Below are 26,858 nucleotides of genomic sequence, written 5' to 3'. Positions count from 1 at the left end.
ACGTAGCTTTTCACTCCTGAGCTGCATATTTTGGTTTATTTATCAAAGGAAATGAAATTACTTGGGAATTAAAAATAAATAAATAAAAATTCACCCCCAGTGTTTTTTTGTGTGTGTGTTTCTGTCGTGATATCTTGACCTTTCAGGTCACCAAATCTTGTTATTTTAATTTCTGTCTGGAAGAATGTCTGAGCAAGGTAAATTGAACCAGGAGACAGCAGAGGAAGCTGCGAAAGAGCAGGAGACTGCCATCTCCGAAGGGAACCTGGACAACTGTATCCTTAATAAATCTGAAAGCTCAGAAGTAGAGGAGAAGGAGGAGAAGCTGAGCGATGCCAAGACAGAGCTGCAGGTAAGACAGGAATAGTGAATGAGCGCGTTAAATATCAATGTGTTACCATTGCCTTTCCATTTGTATGATCTCTTTCATTGCCTACGCTTCCCCTATTTTTTCTCTCATAATTTTGAGACGGTTTCTCTTTTTTCTTTTTTTTTTTTTTTTTTTAATTTTTTGGGGTTCCTTTTATGTCCCTATAAAATAAATGCTGTTATTTGTTATACTGTTCAAGCTCTTTAGGCTGCTTTCCATGTTATTAATTTTTCTGAGAAGTTAATTCCTAGACGTCTGTGTTTAAAGCTTGGTGAAATATTTGACTGTTTTCCCTCTTTGGGGATTTAGAAAACTACCTTGATCTCATGAATTTACAGGTAATACTAATGAATAATTACTTAATGTGTGGTTTGGTTTGTAGGTGTTACTGCCAACAAAAAGTTGTTATGCAAAGCCTAAGAAGGTAATTTGCTAAGAAGACTTTATCGGATGAGGGGGTTTTAATCCTTTTTGCTCAATCGAATATAAAAATAAAGGGGGAGACTACAATTTAAGAGGAATTTGGAGAGGGGGAGCATTTACTTAAGTATGCCTTTTCTTACATTCTTATTATATGCAAAATTATAGAACACTATGCAGTGTGGTTTTTTTGTTGTTTATACCTGCTCCTAAAATGAATGAAGTGAGCAAAGATGATTCTTGGTTTTCCCTGCTTTCCAGACTGGGTTTGGGGAAGTCGTTTTTGCAGTCAGCAACTGATTAAAATATCATTTAGGAGTGATTTAGTCTATTTATTTATTGGTAATGCTCTTGTCATGCACATTTTCCACTGAAGTGATAACTGCTTCTCTTTTTTGCTATACCCAGAAACGAGGTGCAAATCAGAACCAGCAGAAAAAGAGATCCAAGGTAAGGGTCTATCTCTGGAATTGCATGTCATGGTAGGATAAATAATTTCAATCAAATGTCTGTCTGCAATTGAAATGATGGCCTTTCATCACTTGTGTAGTGCTTGGGTGTTTGGGTTATTGGGGGTTTTGTGTGTGTTTGGTTTGATTTTTTTTTTTCTCCCCCTCACCCCATAATCTTGTTGTACAAAGGCAGAGGACTTGCTCTAGATAAACGTGTCAGGCTCCTCTTTATTTATCCATCGTACTTCTATGCTGCTGGGCTCACTGTGTGCTCGTGTTAGCTTGTGTGTGCCACTGGGGAAGGAAAAAGCTTGTTCCTTTTGCTTTAGTAATTAACATTTTTGTTTGAATTTTATTTCAATGGACTAATCTTGACATAAAGAAGCAGAGACTGACTGGCTCCCTAAGGGGCAGGGTGAGGGGGAAAGGAGCTTCTAGGGACAAAAAAACCCAAATCCAAAACCTTCTGTTAATTTTCCAAGTGCAGATTCATAAAAATGGCACATTTTATTGCCACTGTTCCTTGGATGTTATACTACTAGAAGAAGAGAGGGGAGGGAAAAAAACCCAAACCAAACAAACCCAAACCCAAATGACAGAAGGAGCCTTTGAGTTTAACTTTATGTTAAATTACCTTCAGTATTGGATACCTGTTCTTTGCTCTTCTGATTTTTGGTGGAAGTGGGTGAACTGTAGCAGAGATGATTAAAAGCAAAGAAACCTACCACCTCCCCTGTGTTGCAAATGACTTATTGCTTAGAATCCTTTTCTATCCGCACCGAAGGCAGGTGCAATTTTGCTGACTGGGCAAGTAGTATTTGGGATATTTAGGGACAGCCGATGTGACTTGGGGTCAGTAGTAGTGTTCTCTTTTTTTGTTTTCTGTCTCTTATTCAGTCAGGAGCTAAAGGAAAACTTGTCCGGAGCCTTGCTGTGTGTGAAGAGTCATCCCCTCGTCCAGGAGTGGAAAATATTCATGATAATCAGGTACACTTGCAATCATTGCTGTTAGCTGCATGGTTGACCTCCATGTTCAGTTGCATGATTATGTTACTTAATTGGGCATTTAACAATGTTTTTCTTGGGGGAAAGATTACATCCGACAATGAACACATTTTTATGAAGTTATCTGGTTTAGCGTGAACTTTATTTTGAAATATTAGTTTTACACTATATCACAGGGTGTTGTTTGCTTTTTTTTCCAGACCCCCTGAAAATTTCAGCAAATGGAAAAGAATTCAAAAGAATTCAGATTTTAAAATTAAAAAAATAGTAACAATCAAAAAGAATATTAATATGTTCTTTTCTCTAAGGCTATCTCTTTCGAGGCTGCACCAGACACAGTTATGAATATGCTCTGGTTTCTGGTTCCTCTGAGACTCCAGTTCATATCAGTGTCCCTCTTCACATAAAATTCACAGGTCTTTCACTCTCTAAAATGCGTTGATAGAGCCAAGGATGCCTCTTACTGACTGGCATTCATTTTCTAAACTCTTGGTGTAGATTTTTCCGGTATCAAAAAGCGTGTATTTGAGTTCATCTGTACTGGTAGTGTTGTATTCCCAGCAGCTGGTAGAGTTCTGTCCCCTGCAACCCTCACCTCGGACAATAACACTGGTGACAGTCTTTTTAGACTAACTTAAAAAAATACCCCAAAAAGCAAAAGTAAAAACCTCAAATACTCTTCTTGGCTTGCCTGGTAAGAGCGAGGCTTAAAAAAACCCCGAAACCAAAATATCATGACCACTGCCTATAATTTATGAGATGTGTATGTGCGAATGAGATCAGCCATCAAGAGAGCTTGAGCAAGCGACTTCTTGTGAGCTTAGCACAAAAGCAAAAAAATCACATTTAAGTGTACTTTCTCACCATTTCCTCTATTGACTTGAAATGAAACAAATCCAGCTCTCTTAAGCTCATAAGCATAGAGAGGTTTTTCTATTTTTTAATTTTTTTTTTTTTTTTTTGAGAGAAAAACCAGGTTGTTTAGCGGGGGGACGTCTACATGTTCTACTGCTCTACAATGACGCTTATGCAGTAGACGAGCAGGTTATTTTATCAGTTGTTCTGTTGTAGGTATACGCTTTCTGCTTAACTTGCGTTACTCAAGATGCGTGGCTCTTGTTCTGCTTTCATTTGTATTTTCTATTGTTTAATGGAGAATGAAAAGGAGAATAATATGAACAGATTGTATTAAGCATCGTATGGTAGTTTATAATGTACTGCACAGGACCTGTATTAAATGTCAGAAAGACTGGCAGGTTTTGAGGTAAAATCCCTGTCCGGATTGCACCCCGACGCCAGGCAGAGGAGGGGTTCCCCTTACACGCAGCCTCTGGTCTTACCTGACTTTGACCAGCTGCAGCAAAGATTTCTTTGACCATATCAAAACATTTATGGGAGATAAAATGCCTCCCTGGACCCCAGCATCCATTATCCTAAAGACACAATTGGCTTGGTGTAATTAATTGGATAGGAGTTGCACTTTTGCTGTCCTTTTACTAATGAATGCGGCTCAGCTTTGCCATGGAAAGCTGGACCTGCAGGCTCCTCCTTGGACTGGCTGAAGGATACAGGAGGTTTCGTGCCAACTGAATTGCTTTGCTTTCACGTTAGAGGAGAAAAAGCTTATTTTCGGTTTGGATTTTTTTTTTTAAAGTTATTATTTTATCTTAATGGTTTACAAAGCACAGGGAATTAATTACCAGAGAATGTACGGTACATTGCCAGAACTACTGAGTATGGATTGTACTGCAGACTTGATGTTTGTATTTATATTTGAATACTTGCCTTCATTTTCCTGTATAGGGAAAACACTTGTTTACCTGTATTACTTGATCTTGAACGCTTACCTGATGGTTCACTATGTCCTTACTTAAAAGGAATGTTGCCTTTAATGTTATACTATTGACCAAGAAGTGTATTATTGCAATTTGAACATTTATTTTGTTGTTCACTATACTTACCTTGTATCAATGTATTTATTAACATTGTATTTTATTATTGAGAAAAATCAATAAAAATCTAAGAAAATACACAGTAGCTTGCTTTCACGACTCTACAGCCCTTTTTGTGTGTTTTTTCTTAGTGCAAATATATATTACGTTACATGTAAGACAGTATCTACCATATGTTCATATGTGTGCTTATCCATAAAGTCTGTCATTTTTCTTTTCATAAGTGCATTCTAACAACCACTGTGAAGGGTAGGATTAATGTCCTGGGAACAGCATGGCCAGCTACATTTTTCTCCTGTTTTGAAAAGCTAACGGCACAGTTGCTCCGCTCCGGGCAGCACAGGGAATCAGAGTTATCCTTCGGGGTCTTTTGGCAGTCGTTGATCCAAAGTTTGTTGTTTGAATGAGAAATCGAACTGCCGTTTGAAGTGAAAGAAAGTAGGCATAACGTTAGTCCTCTGAGCGTAACTGAGCAGGTTAGCAAACGTTTTTCTATATATCCTTATCTCGAATGACCAGGAGTTCCCAATTTTTCCCTCTGTACGCTCAGTTTTTCGCCAATACTGTCAGCCAAAACTAACAGAAGTAGGGATTAAGGACGGTAGTTCAGGTTAAATTTTGGCTCTAGGGCTTTGTTTCTCTTTTACAGTGCTTTTCATCTCAAGTCTTTTGTGCCACATTCAAACTTCACAAAAAGTCAGTAATGATTAAGCTGAGAAATAACCCAATTTCTGTCTTACTGTGGCATGTTTATGCTGATATTTTCTTCTGTTAGGATCTTGTCTTACATGTGTTGTGGTGGCTGATTTAAAAAAAAATTTTTTCTTTAAAAAATTCAGAAACCTAAAATTTGTAATAGTTATTGAAAGCATTTTTTTAATTCATAATGGTCTGGTTGCTAAAAAAACCCACCCCTTACTTTAAAGTTTTGTATTGATCTTTTGGTATGCTAGTATTCTTTGAAAAATCGTGAAGGAAAGGAATTTACTAGTATTCAGGAAACTCTGATTTCTCCAGTATTAGTGAATTTGGTTTTCATTAACATGATGGATGTCAGAAAATTATCAGGCATGCAGTACTCTCTTCTATTAAAGAAAACTGCATTACCAGGGAGTATTGTGACAGCTTAATTCAAATGTGCATTTTCACATTACTTAAGTATATATTATTATTGTTATGGCCATTTTTTCTTCATAAGAATATGAACACAGAAGTATGCTTCCTTCAGTTTTTTTCTAACCAGATCAGTATTTCTTGAAATATATAAATTATGCCATGGTAACTTCAAAAGAAAACAAGTTGTAGTTTGTTAAAACAAAGCCAATATAAAGTAATGTTGTAAGAAAGAAATAACAAGTTTTTTTAAGCAAATTGGAAAACACAAACCAACTTGAATTCTCAGCTTAATTAAATTTGTAAAGCTGAAGCATGCTTTCAGAGGGACTCATAGTCTCTGAAATACTGAATTTTTGAGGATAAAACTGGTGACGCTGTGGAAAAGTTCACTTGCCACACCTTGTTTGAAAATCGCAATGCACATTTCACCCCTTTAGCAAAAGGCAGGTTTGCGTGTGTCTTTATATTTAAAGTACCTGTTAAGTTAGTAAGTCCTCTTGTATAGGACTGAGTTTATAATTTGCTGGCACTCTTCAACTATCAGAGCCTGAAAGCTCAGTCTAGCTGGTACTGTGCTTACATGTGCAAAACAGTTCATATGAACCTGCAGGATTTTTTAGTGAGGGGAAAAAAGTTATATTTTTCAGTCGTCTATCCATCGATCGTCATTTAACATGTGTAGTATTGGTTAAATTATAGAATTACTTAGCCCATATAAAACACATTTCACTGCCCTAATAAGTCTTAAGTGAGAATTACTAAAGTGTAGAACAATATAATGCTATTAATATAGGTAGACTAAAAGTTTATGTTATTCAAATATTAGGGAAGAAATACACTTACCACTAGAATTTGGCATCTAAGATGTCATTATATTCCTGGAAAAAAATCATTTTTCAAATAGGAAAAAAATGTATCTGGCTTCAGCTTTTCTAGCTGCACATAGTTTAACGCAAATCTCTGCACGTTGGAAGCCATGGAAAGCTTACTGAATCTGGCCCTAAATTTATCTTTCTTTTTTTTCCATCAACAGGAATCAATCCAACTACAGCTTTCAAGTTTTCCTAGCTTGCAAGAAGAAGATAAATCTAGTAAAGATGACTCCGAGAAAGAAAAAGAGAAGGATAAAAATAAAGAAAAAGATAAAAACAGTGAAAAAACCAAGATCAGAATGTTATCAAAAGGTGAACTTAAAAAACATTTAAATTGCTATAATTACTGTTATAAAAAGAATTGTGTGTTGTTGTAAGCATGCATTTCTTTATGTGTGTATAAATACACAGGAGAAGTGTTTTCATATATTGAGAAAACTCAGAACCCGAAATGTGTATGCATGGGAGTGTTTGTTTTTCATACAAACATCAAGCTTTGAAAGTGAAGAAGCTTTCTAAACTGAGGTTTGGTATGGAGATTATTAATTTTATTTTAATGTAAAATCATTCTTCTGAATACTGAACCATGTTGGTATAAACACACACGCACATATATATGTAAATATATGTATGATTTATATAACAACGTAAGTGGTAAGACTCTAATACACTTTTTTCCCCCATTAATGATAACATACTGGCATGTAATTTGTGCAATGTAGGCAGCAGAGACTAATCCTCTTCACTATTGCTCCTTTCTCATGGAGAATTTCTCTCAAATACTGTAGGGAAATCCATCCATGACCTTTAACCTGCATTGCGATCTACTGTTATCACCTACTAAGACTTCTTCAGAAAAGACTTTGTATCAAAATTTGGTATTTTAAATTTTTTTTTTTAATTAATCCATGATACAAAGTTGCAGTGTAATCTCTTAAAAATAATCATTGCCTACCTGGGTGTAGATCCGCAGCTGGTGTGAATTGTCAGTTGGCTTCAATGGAGCTCTCACAGTTCACGCCAGCTTGAGGATCTGTGTGTACTTGAGTCAGGCGATATAGCAATGCTGAAAAATTAATTCTGACTACTGTCACGCATCCCTATTACCCACCCACTCTTGGGCGTCACTGGATTTCAGTTTATTAATGCAAATAGAATTCCCACTGGCACGATGCCTCATTTGTCGTGTGTACAGCGTTTATTAAGTGATGCAAAGAGACATTGATGAATAAAACTTTTTAAAATTTTATTTTAATTTTATTTGGTAGTTTAAAGGAAGAACTTGGCAGGGTCTTGAGTGACATTGAAGGTTTCCTGTGATTTTCAAATGACCAGCAGTTTCTGTCACTGTCTAGTTTTGGTGCTGCGTTCTCAGTAGAATGGTACAGAGGAACCGTGAATGTCCACCCGATGCTTCTGAGTGTAGATCTTTTTTTTTTTTTTTTTTTTTGTCTGAACTCCAAATGAACACTTTCTTTCAGAGCATGTGCTTTCAGACTGTTGCTGGAAAATGGATTTTGATTTATAGCATAGCTTAATCATAATTGTTGAAATGAAATAAATGAGGGGGGGTGTTTGTTTTTATTTTTCAGATTGCAGTCAAGAGTATACAGACTCAACAGGCATAGATTTGCATGAGTTTCTCATTAACACATTAAAGAATAATCCCAGGTAGGTATTCTCTGCATTAGAGCCGAAATTATAGCTGGTGGTCTTCAAGTTCCCGTAACTGTACACTGTCTTTTATATAGTTCTGGAGATGGTTATGAAGGAAAACATAGAGGAGGTAGGCTGATCACTGAGCAAAAAGCTATAAGAAGTCATCAACTTCTACTCCCCCATCCAGTCATCCATTGCTTAATTTCACTCTCAGCAACATCTGGTCCTTGTCCTTACCTTCTTGCATATAGCTCTACACGATGTTAGGAGTAATATATTATAACCGTTGCAGTTGGAGATTTGTTTATGAATGTAAAGTAGCTTTCTCTTGGCATTGCTGTACACAATTAAAATCCTGAGCACAGTGCCAAAGTCTTCTCTCGGTATTCCCATAGTTTTCATTTGGAGCAACAAGCTCATCTCATCGTTAAATTTGCCTCTAAATGTCTAAGGAAGGAACTGTAACATTTTTATATGTTGCGATTTTCAATATTCATTTCAGTTGAACCTGTTGAATAGGTACCACGTAATTCTGCAATTATAGGAGAACTAGGAATAATTGGGTACCTAACAGCTTGCATAACCTCTTGTATAGATGATGGAAAGTCCTTGAATTGTTTCGTCTGCACAAAATGAGAAAGTTCAAAAGAACTAAGGAGTGATGGACTCTTGACAAGCTTAGAAAAGATGTATGTGTGGAAATATGCTGGGGAAATTTTTGAATGTTTTTGGCAGGAGAGGGGTACATCTGAGACCTTCCAGTTGAAAACAGACCATTTTGACTGAGAAATGCTGCGGCATTGCCTCCCGGGAGCCGTAGTTCAAAGGCATTGTTCTTCATTGTACTAAGTAGATTAGATGTGCCCAGTCTTTTTGCCTGCAGATCAATGCCTCATGGAAGATGTGTCTTGGACAAAATATAGAAAATTTCTGTGGGTAGCAGCTCTTCTCATGAAAGAGCTAGGTTAGCTGGAAATCTCATTTTCCATCCAAAAAAAAAAAGGGGGGGGGAGTGAAAAAGGACCAAAGCTACCCATAGCAGTCAGTCTTTCTATGCCAATGCCTTGATCGCAGCCTGTTGGGGCTCGAAGTACTCTCAGACCATAGTTGAGCTCAAGGAAGAGCTAAATCTGTCATGTGTGTCAGTGAATATCAGTGAAGGTGCAGCAAAGCAGGTTTCAATCTTCTCCAGATGCACCAGCGTTTCATTTTTAATCAAGATGGCTGACACCGCTTTCAAAATTGCCTTACAAACATTGATATATTCATTTTTTCATCTAAAATGTCTATTGGTGGTTGATGCTACAAATCTTTGCCTTTCTTTTTGACAGGGACAGAATGATACTCTTGAAAATGGAACAGGAAATTATTGATTTTATTAGTGACAACAAGTAAGTTGAGTTCCGCACTTGGTTATTAAGTTATGCGTGTGTGTAGCAATGTGAGGTGTGCAAGGGATATGCTCATGTGGACCACAGTGCTCCTGAGCACCGTTACTGGCACGCTGCAAGATTAGGCTGCTGAAAATACAGTAGATGTAAATGACAACCTTTTTGCTCTTCATTGCATCATAATTGCACTGGCTCTGCTCATTTAGGTCCAAAAATATAATTAAAGCTTTCAGTGCAGAGGATGATCACATATGCTACCTCACGGGTTTTCCCTATGTGCTATGCAATTCTAATGCATTGGAAAATAAAACTGAACTTGGGTGGAGGGATTCTTGCAACTATCGTGCTCTTTAAAATAAAATGTTTCTGCAGCTTTAAAAATAGAGAGTCAGAATAGTAGCAGAGGAAGAAATTATGCTGATGGGAAATAAGCGTTTTGTCAGTAAGAGAGAAAAAAAGGAGTACTTGCCAAACTAGATCTTTCCAGCATTGCCCGGCATCTGACCTTTGGGAGAAAGGCAGAAAGCTGTTGCCAGTATCTCAGCAAACCTGCAGGATTGTTTGTGCAGGGAAGCATGAGCGTGTGTGCGGGGTCGGGGGATGAGTTCTTCCCAATATACAGAATACTCGGTTGACACCATGAAGCGTGAGCTTTGTTTGTCCCAGTGTAGTGCATGGAAATATGCTTATTAGAAACTCTAAAATTAATTCTTTTTTTTTTCTGCCTTCGCATAGCAAACATTTATATGTAAATGCACAAAGGAAAAATTTTCAGATTTTTGTCCACTGAATTATTGAATGTATTGTTATTTTCATTTAATTATAGCTCAGAGGGAAATCTAATTATCAATGCAATTTTTTTTTTTCCCCAGTAATCACTATAAAAAGTTCCCTCAGATGTCATCATATCAGAGGATGTTAGTACACAGAGTGGCAGCTTACTTTGGAATGGATCACAACGTGGATCAGACCGGAAAATCCGTAATTATCAACAAGACCAGCAATACAAGAATGTAAGTAGCAACACTGTTGTGCTTTTCCTTGTTCCCTGTCACAAGAGCTGGTTTGTACCATGGCTGCGTGGCGTATTTTTTAAAAATTTTTGTGAGTGCTGTTTACTTCTTTCTAGGGTGGGAGGGGAGGACAGGGCTCGCATTATGAGGTTATTTAAGGATATAAAGATGCATAAGGAGAACTCAACCCAAGTTGTCTCTTGTGAGAAACTTAATGCAGTATCTTGGAATGTTACTTTTACTGACTCCTTAGTGCCACCACTTTGCTGCAGAAATGAGCCTGTTGCTTTACATGGCACCTGATACCATAGGGCTGCATTCCTAAATAACCCAAACGTATTTGGAATTGCCTCTTCCCTTGTTCTGGCTCTCCCTGCTTCAAGAGTCGTTTTCTGCCCAACCTGATTGTTTAGGATTTGGTTCCCCTCCACCACCTGCCACCATTCATTCCCTTTTCCTCCTCTTCTACCCTCCTGGTTCCACTTTATTTTCTCTTCAAATCTCATAGTTTGACCACAGAGTTTTTGTGGGATATAAATTCCTTCTGATGGTTCAAATGCATTGCAAAATTCCTGGCAGGTTAAACTTTAAACTTGTGCTGGCATGCTTTATGCTCTCCTCCGTGAACCTGTATAAAGCTAGCAAAAGCTCGGTACGAAGTTCCCTGGCTAATTCAGCAAAGATGCAGTCATGTGTCCTTGTCTAATCAGCATCAATTGTTCTGCTGAGTGCCACGTGTGTATTAACCATGATGGAACTGTAGCCTTCCTCTCCCTCTTTACCTATAAACTACATAATGAAGAGGAAGTAATTACAAATGGATAATGAAGTTTTGGTATCTGGTATTGGAACAGGAAAGCCCCATTTGAAAATTGTGTACTTCCTGTATTCAATTAGTAGGAGAAATAAAAACATTTATTTCATTTACATATCCAGTACTTAGGTGATTTACTCAGACTCAGTTGCAGAGAGTTGGTGTTTGTTTTTTTTTTTTTAAATGTTATTAGCTTCTCCTGTGGAAGGCTAGAAGGACTACCTAATTTTGGAAACGCATTGGTTTTTATGTCACTGAGCCCTAAAAATCTTTTGTGTGTGAAATAAATTTAAGATGACGGACAATTCATTTTGGATTCTTTGCATGAGCTATCCCTGAGATACTCAGGCATCTCTAAAACAACGCTTAGACATCAATGGTTTTAAAGATCTGAATAAAGCGTGCGCTAACAATCTGATTTTCAGAAGAGAATGACAGTAGCTTGATTAAACTAACACTCAGGCTGCTAAGGCTTAGCCTCAGGATCAGGTAATACCTGCCCCTGTGCGAGGGCTGTGTTTGGGTATGAATAAGAAAAAGCTGGGTATGCAGCAAACTGGTGTTCATTTTTGAGTTGTAAATGAGGAAAAAAACCCTAGTCTTCTCTTAAGCAAAACACAATCAATCATATTTGAATGCTTTTCTTAGGCATTCCTCTCTCTTTACAGTTCTCCCTTTTCCCTTCACATTTGTGTCACCTCTGTAGTGCACCAACTGCTACAGATCTTTACCCACAGCATTGCCTTCTCCTGGTTGACTTGATAATGTGAGAATATCACATTAAATATCTGAGAATGCCTTGCTTGGTTGTGTGGCTATGCATCACAGAGATGGATAGCACTGGAAGCGCTGTTGGAAGTGCACGCACAGTGCTTCTGGAGAGGACACTGAAGCCTTCTTCAACGGTTAAAACTTGGTCCGAGTGCTGTGGTGAACCTGTGGCTTCTTGCATGGTGGGAATGAGCAAGCGAGGCTGTTGACCAGGCATGAACTGATGTCCCTGTGGGCAAGCTCAGCGGGCAGGATGTTACGTGGGTATAACGGATCGAGTGACCATCTCAGCTGTGGTCTTGCAAGCTGGAGGTGAGGCAGGGAGCCAGACAAATTGGTTCTGACATCATTCCAGTGTAGAGCTTCCAGAAATAGATACAGGGCTTTGTCCCTCTGTTGACTGTGAGTACAGCTGTTTCATAAGCAGTGCACAAACTGCAGATTTTTTTCCCTTCTGCAGTGATTTGGTGGTAGGTAACTGGATTATATGAAGCTCGTATTGCATCATGGTGCTTGCAGTGTGTTATTTACATTATTTTGATACTGCCGTAAGATAAGGCTTTGTAGAAGTAGCTCTTTCTCTCCATAACTGGAGGAGATGGCATGTTTTTTTAAAACATCCCTGGCTCTGACAGAAAATAGATTGTTATTATCCAGCTTGAATAAAAGCTGATGAGATTTTATTATCCGCAACAAATATTGTAGAAGTTCCACATCCGAAAGCGTCCAATGTGATTTCATGTGTTCTGCATTTCAGTACTCTCAGAGGAGACAATTTTGTGCGGTTCAGAATCAACACCAAATACTGGGAATGTGTTGACTCTATTAATTACTACTTGGAAAGTATCCAGAATACCGGAGAATCTGGAGAGCGGCTGACACGCTGTTCAACATGGTTATGCTGTGCTGTAAGCCTGAGCCTTGATAGTTTTATGTGAATTTATGGAGAGGCCCCACAGACGGATATTATGAAGATTTGCATTTTGACAATAAATTATCTCTTTATGGCATATGGTTTCCAAAGTACTTTAGCTGCATACTGCGGAGAGCGAAGAATATTCTTGGATACTCAAGAATTCATAAATTCTGCACTGGCTGTGACTTCGGTGTATGCGTGCTTGTTTGGGAAGAGCATATGACTCTTGGGCTTGAATAAGCATCATGTGGCTTATTTCTCTGGCTGAGCAAGTGTTCGTGTCACATCTCTGCTCACGCTTGCAGGCGATGTGTTTGTTCCCTGGCTCCGGGCAGCGAGGTGCATTTATTCGGTTCAGCAGAGACCTCCCATGCTCGCTGCCCGCAGGTGCGTGGAGGCACAAGGGTCGGGAGAGTTAATGGGCTTTGAGATGAATGGGCTGGTTGGGGAAAATCTGGTAACGACGCTACCTTAGAGGTGCCGCGGTATGGAGTAAGGTCTGTCAAACGGGGGACTAGGGTATGAATGGAGTGGATGGGGGCATTTAATTTCTTTCATCAATTAGCCAACTTAGGGCAACATATATCTACTTCTGTGTACCTCTGCCTATTAAAAAAACCCCTGTTTTTCAAGGGCTTGGAATTTGAGAAAGAGCTTATTGAAAGGGTTGTAGCTGGAAGGAGGGCTGTGGCTTGTTTGGTCAACCACGTTGCCTTACAGAGAAGGGAAGATGGTGGTAAAAATGCACTAGGACTTGAATCTCTCTGGGATTGCAATCCTGGAGCTTTAGTGAACTCTTGGTGAAGTCTCTCTTAAAAATACAGTCAGACCACAATGACAATTTTGGAGTCTGAAGACAATTTATGATGAGGAATTTAATCTAAGGTGCCTTTTTTCTTTTTAATTTTATTGGAATGTGAAGAAGTTCTACTGTTTTTGAAGCTTTTTAATGAAATGAGATTTTAAAACACATAGAGGTGACCTCAAGTACCCAAATGTTTGTTAACCTTCATAAAGTTAAGTCTCTGTACTCTTGCTCTCATCACAGTATACTGGATTTTAAAAACAAATTACCTTTCCATATGATTTTTGAAATTAAGACTAGGTTAAAAAAGGAGAACCACTTCAAAAAAGAAGTACCATTTTTTATGGTCTCTTATCTTACAAAGTCCTGCCTAACTAATTTGTCCAACTTTTAAAAATTTTACTCTCAGCAGTATCCATGAGAAAAGTTGATCAGAAAATGAGGGAGGGGTTTTTATTGTTTTGTTTTTATAGTCAAAGTGTTCAACTACTACTTAAAATAGGAAGTCTGCTTTGTTTAATGTGAACCTGCTTTTGTGTCACCATTGTAATGTATATTTGTCTGTCATCTGTGTCTGACTGTCACCTGTCTAGAGATATACTGAAATGTAGAGGGAACTTAAGACAGTGAAATATGATACAAACAGTTTGGAATTGAGGCAATATGTTAGAGCATCCCAAATTGGAGAGAAAAAAAAAAAAAGTGTGTGTGCCACCTTCTGTTCTGTATATTCCTCATAATTCCTGTCAAAGAATTGGAAGTACTTTGGAGTTTTTTGCAGAGCTGTTGATATTATTACACATATCAGGTCAATCAGATTCATTCATTTGATTGTCTGTATATAGGTGGAGAAATTTAAAGGAAGTGTGTTTGATGTGCTTGGTAAATGAAATGGGTTTTCATTTGGTTGAGATCATCACCCATGTGACAAGTATGTCTGTATCACAGCCCACACATGCATTCATGTACATTTTTATATAAGCGTGAGTGGCAGGGCTCATCAGAATTGAGAAGGTGGAGTGCTTAGTATATATAATGGCTGTATTTAGACATTTTCATACATTCTGCGGGTGTAACGTACCTATTATGAACTTTATACCAATATTCACATCTTCAGTTATGACTGGGGTTTTTTTCCAAGAGCATGGTGAGTTATGATCCTTGTAATATTTGGTTTTCTCCTTACTCTTTTAATATGTAAATGTTAATATAATATTGGCCCACTCAGAAGGTTTTTTGGTGCCTTTGGGATGCATCAAAAACTTTGGGCAATACTAAGATGTTTTGTGTGTTACAGGGATTCCTTATAATCTAGAGTCGAACTGTATCAGCAGAAGGAGACATAATGTACAGTATGTACTTTGAATAACCTACAAGACCTTTGTAGTTATGACATACAGTCTGTGTTATTCTGTCTCCTCTGTGCAAGGGTGGTTTGAATCACAAGCAGAGAAGTTCTCATTAGGTTTCTGTTGTGTATACAGTGAGTGATCTTGCGGTAGATAACATCCATGCTCGTAGAGGTGCGCTGTGCCAATTTCACTGTCTTAAGATAAGAATCTGAACTTTGGTACAAGATTCTATAGGCATGTCAGTAAAATGGCATTCACTGAACATTGGTGATTTCAATGAAGAATAGTGTCGTGGTTTAGCCCCACCTGGCAGCTGAGCACCACGCAGCCACTCACTCGCTCCCCCCTGTCCGTCCCCCCCCCCAGCGGGATAGGGAGGAGAATGGGAAGGAAAAGGCAAGACCTGGTGGGTTGGTACAAGGACAGTTTACTGGGATAGCAAAGGGAGAGGGCAAAACAAAGCAGTACTTAACAGAGTATACAAAACTGGTGATACACAATGCAGTTTCTCACCCAAGGACCGTACAACTCAGACCGCATGCGCAGACCTGTCCCAAAACCGGACTGTCCCCGAGCCATGTGCACTGGAGCTGCTGCTGCCCCTCCCTGACTAGCTGCCCTTTTACACTGAGCATGATGTCATATGGTATGGAATATCCCCTTTGGCTAGTTGGGGTCAGCTGTCCTGTCTGTGTCCCCTCCCAACTCCTTGTGCACCCCCAGCCATCCCGCTGGCAGGGCAGTGCGAGAAGCAGCAAAGGCCTTGGCTCTGTGTAAGCACTGCTCAGCAACAACAGGTCCATAGAACAAAAACATCTCTGTATTATCCACACTGTTTCCAGCATAAATCCAAAACACAGCCCCATACCAGCTACTGTGAAGAAAATGAACCCTCTCAGCTGAAACCAGGACAAATAGTTTCTAGATTTTTATTTTTTTTTTTTACCCTAGGCAGAAGTGCCAAGAAGACTTCCTTGAGATGCCAAATGTTGTTGCAGCCTTTGGAGCATGCAGAAAAGTATGCCTGTCCCCTTGACTAAATGAAGTATTCAATATAAATGGCTTTCATTTCTTTAAGCAGTCGTTTGCTGATAGGAAAGATGTGACGTTTTCCACATGCAATTGGTAACAGTTCTTTTTTTAATTAGGTATATGGTAGTAGTTACAACTGTGTATCTGCTCACATATATCTTATTTTTTTGTAAAATCTCAATCAAAGCAATTCAATGTTTGCCAGAGAGTTTAAAGCTCAGGTTTGGGTGTTGTCCCCCCGCATTGTAATACAGAATAGTTATCTGGCAAATGGTTTGCTGTATGGTATTGCAGCTGCATTTAAGCACCTTGTGTACTTATGTGATAGTCACGGATAACACAGAGTAATGACATCATGAGTGTGGAATCGCTTTTATGAGCCACATGATGCAAGAAAACATATGTGAACACCATTATTTTCGGGTTTTGGGGTTGGTTGGTTTTGGGTTTTTTTCCCCTTGGAGTTCTGCATTACTTTTCTTCAAGGGACTATGGAGTTTCCTTCATTTCTCTATTTCCTATTGTAGTTACCTCTTTCCTGTCTTCACTACAGAATAGTTGCTCTTTGACTACTAAGAAATAAGTAGAAACTGGGGACATCTACACTTTCCCTCTGGTTTACAGTTGCTGTTGCCCAATCACTATACCAGTGTCATATGTTACAAATGTGTATGGAAATATAAGGGTGCGTAGTAGACATATGCAACTAAAATGGAAAAAAAACCCAAACCTGTGTAACTGACAAATAACACTATAATTGTCAGAGACATTTTGTTCCAGTTTAAGCTGAGCTAATACATTATGCAACTAAGAATTTACTAAGAACATAATAAAGCAATAATGTCTAATAACTATGAGTTTATGTAGCTACATAGTAACATATGTAGCTTCAAAGTAATAAATTATGTTGGTTTTCATGGGTTTTATTTCTTGAATTTTTCATACAAAAATAATCTGTTTATTTCAGTCTGGGATTAAATTAGGAAGGTGATTAGAAAAAACATTTTTCAGTGCAGTAGTAATCATGTTTAGGATGCGAGAGCCCAATGACCCAGTAGTCATTGCTGTGATGCTTAGATTTTAGATTTTAGCTCCTTTCTGGCCTTTCCCGCTGCCGCCCGGAGCTGGGCAGCACATCCCTGCGTGCCGAGCAGGGGAAGGCCTTCACATCCAAGAAGGAATGAGGAACTTCCCAAACAATGCTTCAGAAAAGCATTAAGGGGAATTAAATGTTTTGCGTTGAGGTTCAGGAAATGTCTGACCTCCAGCAGTGGCCTGCGCCTCCTCGTGCACTGCATTGCCTCGGCTTTTTATTGCAGTAGAGAGCCACCTGACGTGGAGGAATTGCCTTTCTTTTATCCTGTCAGATGGTGACTGGAGAAGTAATTCAGGGTCTAAGTATGTTAATAACTGGTAGACATTTTTGAAATATCTTCATATTATGCTACAGGCATTTGTTTCAGACATAAACTTGCCACTGTTATGCCAAATGCATTATTTGAGGCTGTGCATATTCGTAATTTCACTGCTTGAGGCTCATCTGGAAGAGGTTGAGCTTTTTTCTCCCAGTCTTTTTTTTTTTTTTTAATGTTGATTTTCTTTAATAATAATTGAATTAGGACAGCTTTTTTTCTGAGCAAGCATTCTCTCATTTTAGTCACATGCCTATTTAACATGAAAGATACAAAAGAAAAAAAATACACTTGGTACACTTGAAGTTGAGCTGAATTTGACCCTTAAATACTGGCTTCATTCTTATTTTGACCAGTGTAAGCCATATACTGGACCCATGGAAATGACTTAATCTGTAAATGAGATGTTAGGGTTAATGAACCAGTTCTAATAGCTCCAATATTAAATTTTTATCTAATGTAATTTATCAAAACTAAATTGTTTATAATTAAAGTGGCCATGTACTTTACAGCTGTTCTATACTGTAATGAAATATTAGTTAAGCATTAATCAGAAGACATCTATGGTATTTCTCTTTCTGAGGTTGTTTTATTGTTTTTTCTTTTTTTAATCCTTACAATCACACCACTTTAATACTATTAATTTTGATAAACCTAGAAGGCTATTGTCACCTGCTCTGTGTGGAGAGATGGGAGGTTACCCAGGAAGAGAGCTGTAGCAGGAAAGTGTCCGTTAATCAATTTGCTGTTCCATCATTTATATTTTCAAATCACTGGAGGCAGATCTGGAAATCTGAAATGGCCCCTGTACTTTTCTCAGAGGTAACTGTATGTCAGTGGTAGGTGAAATAATGTCTTTAAATCTGAGTATTTCAGAAACGAGGTGCTAGTATATGAGCAAGTGAATTTTCTAGGCAGTCTAAATTGTTTTCAGTAATTGCCTTTTACTCTTCTGTTCCCTGCCTCATGTTTAATGCAGGAAATATGACATGATCGCTATAAATGAAGAAAGTATCGTGAGTTTTGAGAAACCTTTTTCTTTATAAGCAAAGTCAGTTGTTCCTGCTTGCTTTTTCCAAAGTAGCCTCTGACAGGTTTAGAAATAGGCGCTCTTCTTCAGGCCAGTGATTGTCCAGGGGATGATTTCTGATCCACAGGTCTTCCTGCTGGAGATGGGGAAAATGTTCATGGCCTGAAGTAGACGTAAGCACGAGAATTTGCTATGGTATTAATTTGTACACATGGGGCATTTCAAGTGGACTAATAGTTTCTTCATTAGCCCATCGGCTTTTGGGGAGCTATCTTGCCTTCACTGGTGGTCTTCAAATCTTGAATTTGCTTCCTTTTTCTCCCTCTCTTCCTTGTTATTTTTTGAACTTCTAAGTAATGTAATTTTAAATAGATCACAGCAGTTATGCAACACTGTAATTTTCAGCCACTTACAGAGTATGCCACATCCTTAAAATCAAATATTAATGAATTCCATAATAAGCAATGGTACCACTTAGGAGGCTCTACTAGCTGGAAATAAATCAGTGCTGTGCAAGATGTTCAGATGTACTGTGCTTTTGCATCCATAGATTAAACGAGGGTGACTTTCTTGAATTAAGCTTTGTGAAGGCCTGTGAGGGTCGCAAGTTGTGCTATGATACCTCAGCGTTAGATCAGGTTCTTTAAATACCGTATACTCTGAAAGCCTTCAGGATCTGGCCCTCTGCTTGATCCGCACACAGAATAAATTGGCATGGAAGAGATTCAGTGTGCATTGACTCTGTCCATCCTGCAGCCTTCAGCTTTGCCATCGTTTTCATAATGGGAAACGCTACTGGTGCCAGCCCCCCTGAAAATGCGCTGCTGGGGTACTGGGACTGAGCATCTCGAAGGGGTGGGTGAGAGTGACAGACTGAACCCTGCTCTCAGTGAAAAACCCAGGGGGACGCTGCTCCCGTGTAGCGTTAGTGGCTCTTCCTTTCAGTCCTGCCAGACTTCTCTGCAACCCTAATTAGAGGGGGAGAATGCCTGTCAAAATAACTTGTGACTTTTCACATCCTTGTTGTTTAGTAATAAATACAGAACATGTTTAGAGGCCAGATGCTGTTCTGAAAAAAATGTTAAAGAATATACAGTCTTTAACTAGGAAAAATGTGGCATTTGGTATTTGAGGGGCCTTCCCCCATCCTGTGCTACAGAGAAGGCAGCGCCTTGGAGGAACTGTCTTGTACAGGGTTGATTTCTTTTCTTTTTTGGTGGATTCAATGTGCTTTTATCATCATAACAGAAGTTCTTAGTGACTCATACTATAAAAGCAGCAATCTGTTAATGAGGCATTTACCTTCAAATGCTTGAAATGCCATCTTGAGTGGTTTCAAGTATTAAGTTATGATAATATAAATGCACTGTACTTTAATAATTATCTGTATTTAAATTCCCACTCTGACTTTTTGAAACTGTGTTTCAGCGTCCATCAACCCCTAAATATACAAAGGTTGTTTGAAGGCTGAAATTCTGGGCTCTCTTTCTTGAAAAGTATTATTCTGAGAGAATTTCATCAAATAATTTAACCTCTAGGGCTGGAATTCTGCCTTTCATCATTTAGTTGGGGCCTTTTGACAACGGTGATATTTGCTTCCAAGTTCTGTAAATTCTCGAACTCTCAGAATACGTTCCCATGTGTCCATGATCAAAACGGTCATTTGTACTGCACATAATAGAGTTTTGGCTCACAAGGTAAAGCAAAGAACTGGTGATGCTGACGTAGTTTTACTGTGGCGGTAATGCAGAGCCCTAGGAGAGCCTCCAGCATAAAACCGAAAAAAGCACAGCGGGCAGATGTAGTAGATATTCACAAACTAGCAAAGCAAGAAAGGCCATCATACTGTGTCACAGCGTGCCTTCAAAATAGAGGCCAACGTGATGTTGGACTGAGCAGTCGGTTTAATTAAAGACAAGTGCAAATAACAAGAAAACACCGTTAAACCATCAGCACACCCGCACAAGAACGCCATATATCTTCACAACTTCTCTGAATCCTGTTGGCAGCAGCGCTTCTCCCCCGCTCTCACTGTCCCATTGCTCTCCTGATCTAAGACCGTTTTGTCAGTTATTCATTCTGTTTGCCAGATGATGATCCTGCGGGTACCCAGGGGTGGTGTTTTGCCTGTTCCTAGCCCCATTACCCTGCCTATCTTTCACTTTATGTTGCCTTTCATTCAGGAGAGGAATATCAACATGCTGTCCTCCATTGCGTGCATTAAATTAACATTTGCAATGCAATGTTTCTGGTTTTTTTAGACTCTTGCACACTGCAGCGATCTCCACTTTTGAACTCTTTCCTATATTACGTTCCTTCAGACAATGCTTCGCTCTTACGTATGAGGCTTTTGCAGATGACATGCACTACAGCACTTGCCTGATTTTTTTTTTTTTTTTTTAACTGCATCAGGCGCTGTACTGGCAAACCCATCTTTTCCACACATGGTGAGGTTGTTGCTTTCTTTGAAAGGCATCTTGCAACAGCCTCTGTGCTGTGGTGCTGTCAGAAACATATGCCTCATAATAAAGATTTATGTGCTGTATATAAGTCAGCCCAGACAATACCAGACTGTTTGTGAGCTCTGCTAATACAGTGACTAAGTCTTCAGAACTGTAATGTTCAAAGCTCATGCTTGTCTCTTTCCATTTGTACTTTTGGTGTGGTATCTGTATTTCCTGTTTCTTAGCCAGCTATTTCAGAGCTAATTAACTTATTTTAAATGAGTGAAGTTCCCCCCCCACCCCCCCAGTATTTCATTTCTTATCTCCTGTGCAAAGAGAGGTCTATGAAACTGCATTAGTTTGCTTCTGAACATGGCAGACGCAATGTTTAGAAGGGAAATGCCCTGTGACTTCCTTAGTCTGTGTATCCTGATAGTTATTACCACTCAGCAATATGTTTTTTAAAATCTGTAATTTGACTAAATAGTGAATACCTGGTTAAGGTACTTAGGGTTTGGGGGTTTTTTTCATTACTACTTACAATGGTTGACTTGGAATCAAAAGCATTAAATGAGCACATAATGGCGAATTCTCCTTAAAGAGAGCGTGTAAAAAGTATGCCTGAGGGGCAAACTCTGTTTTCTGTCATACAGAGATAAATTGAGAGGAAATCTACTGAAGTGAACGGAAGCAGCTCACATTAAAATCACCATAATGATAGTAGAAAAAAATCTTATAATGGATGTTGCTATCAAAAATCTTAGCTTTTTTTTTTCCTTTCTGACACACAGAAATGTTTAGCTGCTTATTCCAGCTTTACCATTTCCAAAATATAGGCTTCATTGTAAGGAATGAGTCTAGAAAAGTGTCTTTACTGGGGCCTTGCTTAAGTAAGGACTGCAAATGGCTTTTAGGTAACTATAAAATGAGAAAGGTAAATGATGACGGCCAACTTGCAAAAGAAGCAGCAGACACAAAAAAGGTCTGAAAGAGGTAGTAATGGAGCTTTGTTTTGCTATAGATTTGTTACTATATATCTGACTCAGTGTTTCACAAAATGACAGGATGGTTGAGGTTGGAAGGGACCTTAGAGGTCAACTTGTCCAACCCCGCCCCTGCTCAAGCAGGGCCACCTAAAGCCAGTTGCCCAGGACCATCCCGAGGATGGAGACTGCACCACCTTTCTGGGCAAACTGTGCCAGTGCTCGGTCACCCTCACAGGGAAAGTATTCCAAGCACAGAAATAAGAAACTTGACCCGTATCTTGAAGTGATTGTTATAATGATCCCTCAACGCAAAAATGAGGCTGAAGGAGTTGAAATGATCATTGGCTGATCCTTCTCCATGAGAAGGAGCACAGCCACTAGAAATTGGAAAGCAGTATTGCCCTGAGATTTGGCCTTAATATTCTCCCCAAGTCTGGACCTGATATTGCAGTGAGGTATACAGAAGTGCTCCTGAACCAGGGAAAAACACCAGATAGGAGGCTTAATGATGCCTGTCACATGCTGTGGCTGGCAGTTGGGTAAATTGATCACTTGCCAAAAACTAACTTCATAATCCATCCTTTCACTGTGAAAGAAAATGGATTAGGAAAAGGTTTCCAGAGATTTTGGGTGATGTGAGCAGATTTTGCCAAAGTCCACAGACTCTCAGAGTTTCAGGAAGCTGTCTGTGGCGAAAGGTTTGGGTGTTGCCGGACACCTACTGAAGTTGGTTTCCTGCAAGGCAGGATGGAGAAGAGAGGCTGTCTTGGCTGGTGGAAGGACCTACACTTTCTGGCAAATCTGGGCATGAGAAAGGGGCTGCGCAGCTGCCTGAGGATGCACGGCAAGATCCAATTTCTCTTAAACATTCGTAGCACCTGATCAAAAGCTTTACAGGGAAAGAGGAAATGCGCTCTGTGTTTTGTTCTGAAACACCTTGCCAGAAAGATGACTAAGTGAGCTACTTGACAACTTTTAGGAAATATGAAATGAGTTCATCTGTGATTGTGTTTTTGAGAAGTTGCATTTTTAGGGCACCAATGTTTTGCTTCCATCCATACTGTCAAGCAATAAAAATTTGGATGATCAAAAGGTTATATTAAATAAAACCAAAACAAACAAACAAAAATCCACCTCAAACTTGACTTCTCTTTTTTTTTTTTTAGCCTATGTGATTTCCCCCTCCCTGTGTGTTGGGGTTTCTAAGCCTTTAAGGTATAATTGGGTCATACTTTCTGGTTTTCTCAGTAGAGTCCCCAAATTGCAAAAATCCTATTGACTTAAAAGGGAATTGGTATTTCCTTTGTAAGCTTTTTTGGAGTAGTGGGGTTTGAGGTTCTCAAGTGATCCACTGATTCTGGACCTGGGGACTAAATGAAATACTGAATGTCATACGGGTGGGCAGCACTCTTTGTAAGCATACGTTTGCATGTTTGTTTTCTTGTGCACAGTTGTTAGCACGTAGATGGGTGCGCTGTGTGGCCAGGGTCAACCCGCCAATATAGGATAGGTGTTATAGGTTGTTTTGTTTGAGGTTTTTTGCAGAAGATCCCTAAATAGAGTGCTTGAGTTAGTGGTAAGGTCTTCAGAAGTACTCAGTTTCTCTTCAAAAAAGCTATGCAAATCTCATTTTTACCACTTAAAATTAAACTGAGGTGTGGTTAGGATTTGAAGGTGTAAATTAGATAACTAGTGTGGTAATAGTAAGTTCTTGATTTTGCATGGGTTTGTAATAATAATTGTAAACCATGCTTTGACTTGACCAAGATCTTAATTTATGCCAGTACTGAAAATAAGCTTGATAAATTCACTCCCTTACATGCATGAACACAATTTGGTATATTGTGCAGTTTCTACAACTGACAGTATCGGGGCTATGAAATCTTAGAAGAGAAGTAAACGTGATTGTTATTAATTTAGGACTCGCATGAGATGAATTCACTGTAACTGCTGTATTACTGTAATTATATACTGTATTAGTATATTGACAGTATACTGCATCTTACTCAAAATTACATATTATTTTCTTCCATTTTCAAGCGATTGATTCACCTGCAAATTCATAAACTATTGCAACAGATTTCCCCAGAGTAACCACAGTGTCTCTCCTGCCTTTTAGCAAATGTGTTATATGGTTCCAGGGAACTTTAAAGCTGTGAATGTGGAACTTGCACTGATTTCCATCAGAGGACCAGACCCAAATCTTAGCAGAGTCAACCTCTTCTCTACCCAAATGATTAGAGCATTTGGATCCACTTACTGGTTTTTAGACATTGCTGGCCATCTGTATCCTGCTACTAACACATTTTTGCAATAGGTGTTAAAAAAGAAAATGCAGTAAACAGCGTTGAAGAAAAAACCACAAACACGTGTAAATATCACTGGACTCTAATATCTCATTTAAAATAGTTAGTTTACGTTTCTTTCTGCTAAATGTCCTTTTCTGATTTTTAACGTTTGAGGGAGGCCTGCAGGTTGACGTGCCTGAAGATATTTGTTGCTGTAGTATCCTATTTCTCACTGGACAGTCTTCCCTCAGGCTTTGCATCCTTATTAACTGAGCTGGTCGTGCTGTTTGCGACCTCACTGGTAATGGTGACCCCGAGTTGCAGTGACGACTGGGAGGGACGGACCTTCTCATGGCGCTGGCAGTACCGTGGCGCTCCATAATGCTCAGGAGTCTCTCTGCCCAAGCAAACCTCTTTTCACAACTGGAGATTAGTCACCTACAGGCTCGTAGATTAATTTTATTAACAGGCACGTACCGGATCGTTAGTTTAGACTCGTGGCTTGATCTCACACTTACCCTATTCTCTTCTGACAAGTGGAAATATTTTATAAATACTAAATGAAGTGAAAATGGGACTAAAAATGAAAATAATGTTATGAAGTATGAAAACTACATTGTTGTTTAAATAAGTTAGTAGTTGGAGGCACATTTTCCCAAATTGCTTTTTCAAGCTTTTTTTCCTCTCTAATTTTTGATTACTTTTATTCTTCTCTCTGCATTTTAAAATGCCAGTTATTTAGTAAGTTGGATATATAGTTTATTAGATGCTCAATGGATAGTTTACAACTATAAATTTTATACTGATAGTACAATTGCAGGAATGTTGTTTGTGCTTTAGGATCTAAAATCAGAAAAATAACATTCCTCAGCTGTCAAAGCAGAATATTTGAGGGAATGAATCTTCGTTTCTGGCTGTGCAGGCACAGTGCTCATTAATGGGAGCAAAGGCAGAACAACCCACCTAGCAATCCATTACTGGGGCTTTGTAGCCTTTCTGTTTATGAGGAAACGTCACTAATGATGCATTAGGTTAGAAAACTATGCGGAGAGCTGTGCCCCTCTGGGCTTTCCCAAAAGAAGGCTAGTAGGGCATCCAGAGTGTCTGCTGACTTTCGTGTGTTGGGCCCTGTATCTGTTAGTGCTAGCAGATGGACAACGGCTTCTTGAAGTCTCAAAATCTATGGAAATGGGGCTAGTATGTTTTGTTGCTTTGTCACAAAAATGCAAATTGTGACAAATTCATAGAGAAAGAGAGACAGGAGAACTGCCAGCTCTTACTACTGTGTCTCTTAACAGTCCATTACAAATGTTTCCTGCACATCTGACAACGTAATGGACTGCAATTATGGCGCGAATGCATGCTGTATTTTGATTTGAAACCCATTGCTAATTAGTTAAGTACCAATCTGAATGCTATAACGACAAAATGGTGGCTGATTTACATGTCTGGTTTAATTTTCTAGTCCGAAATAAGATGAAACTGAGGTTTTAATTTTAAAGTTTGTAGAGGAGTTTTATTTACAAACTCACTGACTTCTGTAAATTCTACCTTTTGATTTCTTCACAATTGGTCCATTAATGTTTGTGTCTTGCTTATAGGAGGTCTCTAGACATAAGCAGCTCCTACCAGTACTGTTGTTAGCAGCTCCTTCAGCACAGAGTATAAGGTTTGCGTTCCCTGGTAAAAACCTCACGGTGTGACACAGCGTATTACTGCTTTTAAAAAACAGCTTGTGTGTTAGCAGCCCCTCAGTTGGGCCATAGCAGCATATGAATCTCAGCTCAGTTCTTGAGGCCTTTGGTTGCCTGTCGACATTGGTGGGGCTTAAAACATGACGGGTTTGGTCTGGGAGTGGTGCAAGGTGGAGTGTTATTCCTTGACAGCTACGAGGTGCTGGCAGCGACCAGTTCAGTGATGTGAGATGCTTCTTAAAACTTGCTTTTTGTGCAAGGTGAGGTGACGTGAGATGCCGCTTTTTTGCGCAAGATGAGAATATGGAACACCGTCCTACCAGCTTACGAACCTGAAAATGTTGAGCTTTTAACCAGTGGGGTTTGGCTTTTAAAAATAAATAAATAAATAAATGTCGGGGTGGGTTTAAATCGGTGGACTAATTGATACTCTCTGATTGTTCTGGAGTATGTTCCCTGCTTAATGGTGATGAGGTAATATTTTGTTTAAGCAAAACACCATCAGTCCCTCCTGTTACTGGTTTTATTAGGAGTAAAGAAACTCTTGGTTTTGTTTTTAAGTTTTCTATCAGTTTTTCCTAACTTTTAAAGGCGGATAGGCGGTGTTGCTGGAGGTCACAGCTACTGAAGGAAGCAAATTAACATACAGTATGTTAATTTGTTTTCCCTGTCCTTCAGTCACAGTGAGGAGAGTCTAAATATTTCAGTGACTGAGACTTTGGATTCCCGCTCCTTGCTGCACAACAACAACAAAAGCTATTTATAGCAATAACAGTTAGCAGCGATACAGCAGCCTCAGACAGCTATAGGCAGCGTCTCACCATGACCACAAATGTTAACTGCTTTTGCACTGAATGCCTCTGTAAAAACAAAGAGCACTGAGAAATAAAGATCAAAGCAAAACCAAAAGAAAGATTTTTTTATTGCTATGTTTTACTTTGCTGGCAGACCAGAGCAAAGGTTTTCTGAACATTTAAAAGATGAAAAAGGTGAAGAATCCCAGAAGCGATTTATCTTGAAGCGAGATAACTCTAGTATTGATAAAGAAGACAATCAGGTTGGTT

At 39.0% G+C, this 26,858-nt stretch overlaps 1 protein-coding gene across 18 annotated transcripts in view; it reads left to right on the top strand.

Annotated features, from left to right (window-relative positions):
• The window catches only part of ARPP21 (cAMP regulated phosphoprotein 21), a 332,344-nt gene that overhangs the window by 220,261 nt on the left and 85,225 nt on the right, over positions 1–26,858 (top strand). For 13 of the 18 annotated variants that reach the window (XM_054814943.1, XM_054814937.1, XM_054814931.1 and 10 more), the window contains exons 3-10: positions 147–352; positions 1,199–1,240; positions 2,140–2,229; positions 6,349–6,499; positions 7,780–7,858; positions 9,178–9,237; positions 10,110–10,250; positions 26,743–26,851. In XM_054814943.1, coding sequence (XP_054670918.1) covers positions 185–352; positions 1,199–1,240; positions 2,140–2,229; positions 6,349–6,499; positions 7,780–7,858; positions 9,178–9,237; positions 10,110–10,250; positions 26,743–26,851 — 840 coding nt within the window. In that variant the 5' untranslated portion in view covers positions 147–184. The remainder of the gene's footprint in view (positions 1–146; positions 353–1,198; positions 1,241–2,139; positions 2,230–6,348; positions 6,500–7,779; positions 7,859–9,177; positions 9,238–10,109; positions 10,251–26,742; positions 26,852–26,858) is intronic. The other 5 variants (XM_054814944.1, XM_054814942.1, XM_054814938.1 and 2 more) reach the window with 2 other exon arrangements.

The sequence above is a fragment of the Grus americana genome, chromosome 2 (assembly GCF_028858705.1).
Source record: "Grus americana isolate bGruAme1 chromosome 2, bGruAme1.mat, whole genome shotgun sequence".
Classification (NCBI taxonomy): Eukaryota; Metazoa; Chordata; class Aves; order Gruiformes; family Gruidae; genus Grus; species Grus americana.
This window is presented reverse-complemented; position numbering and strand designations above follow the sequence as displayed.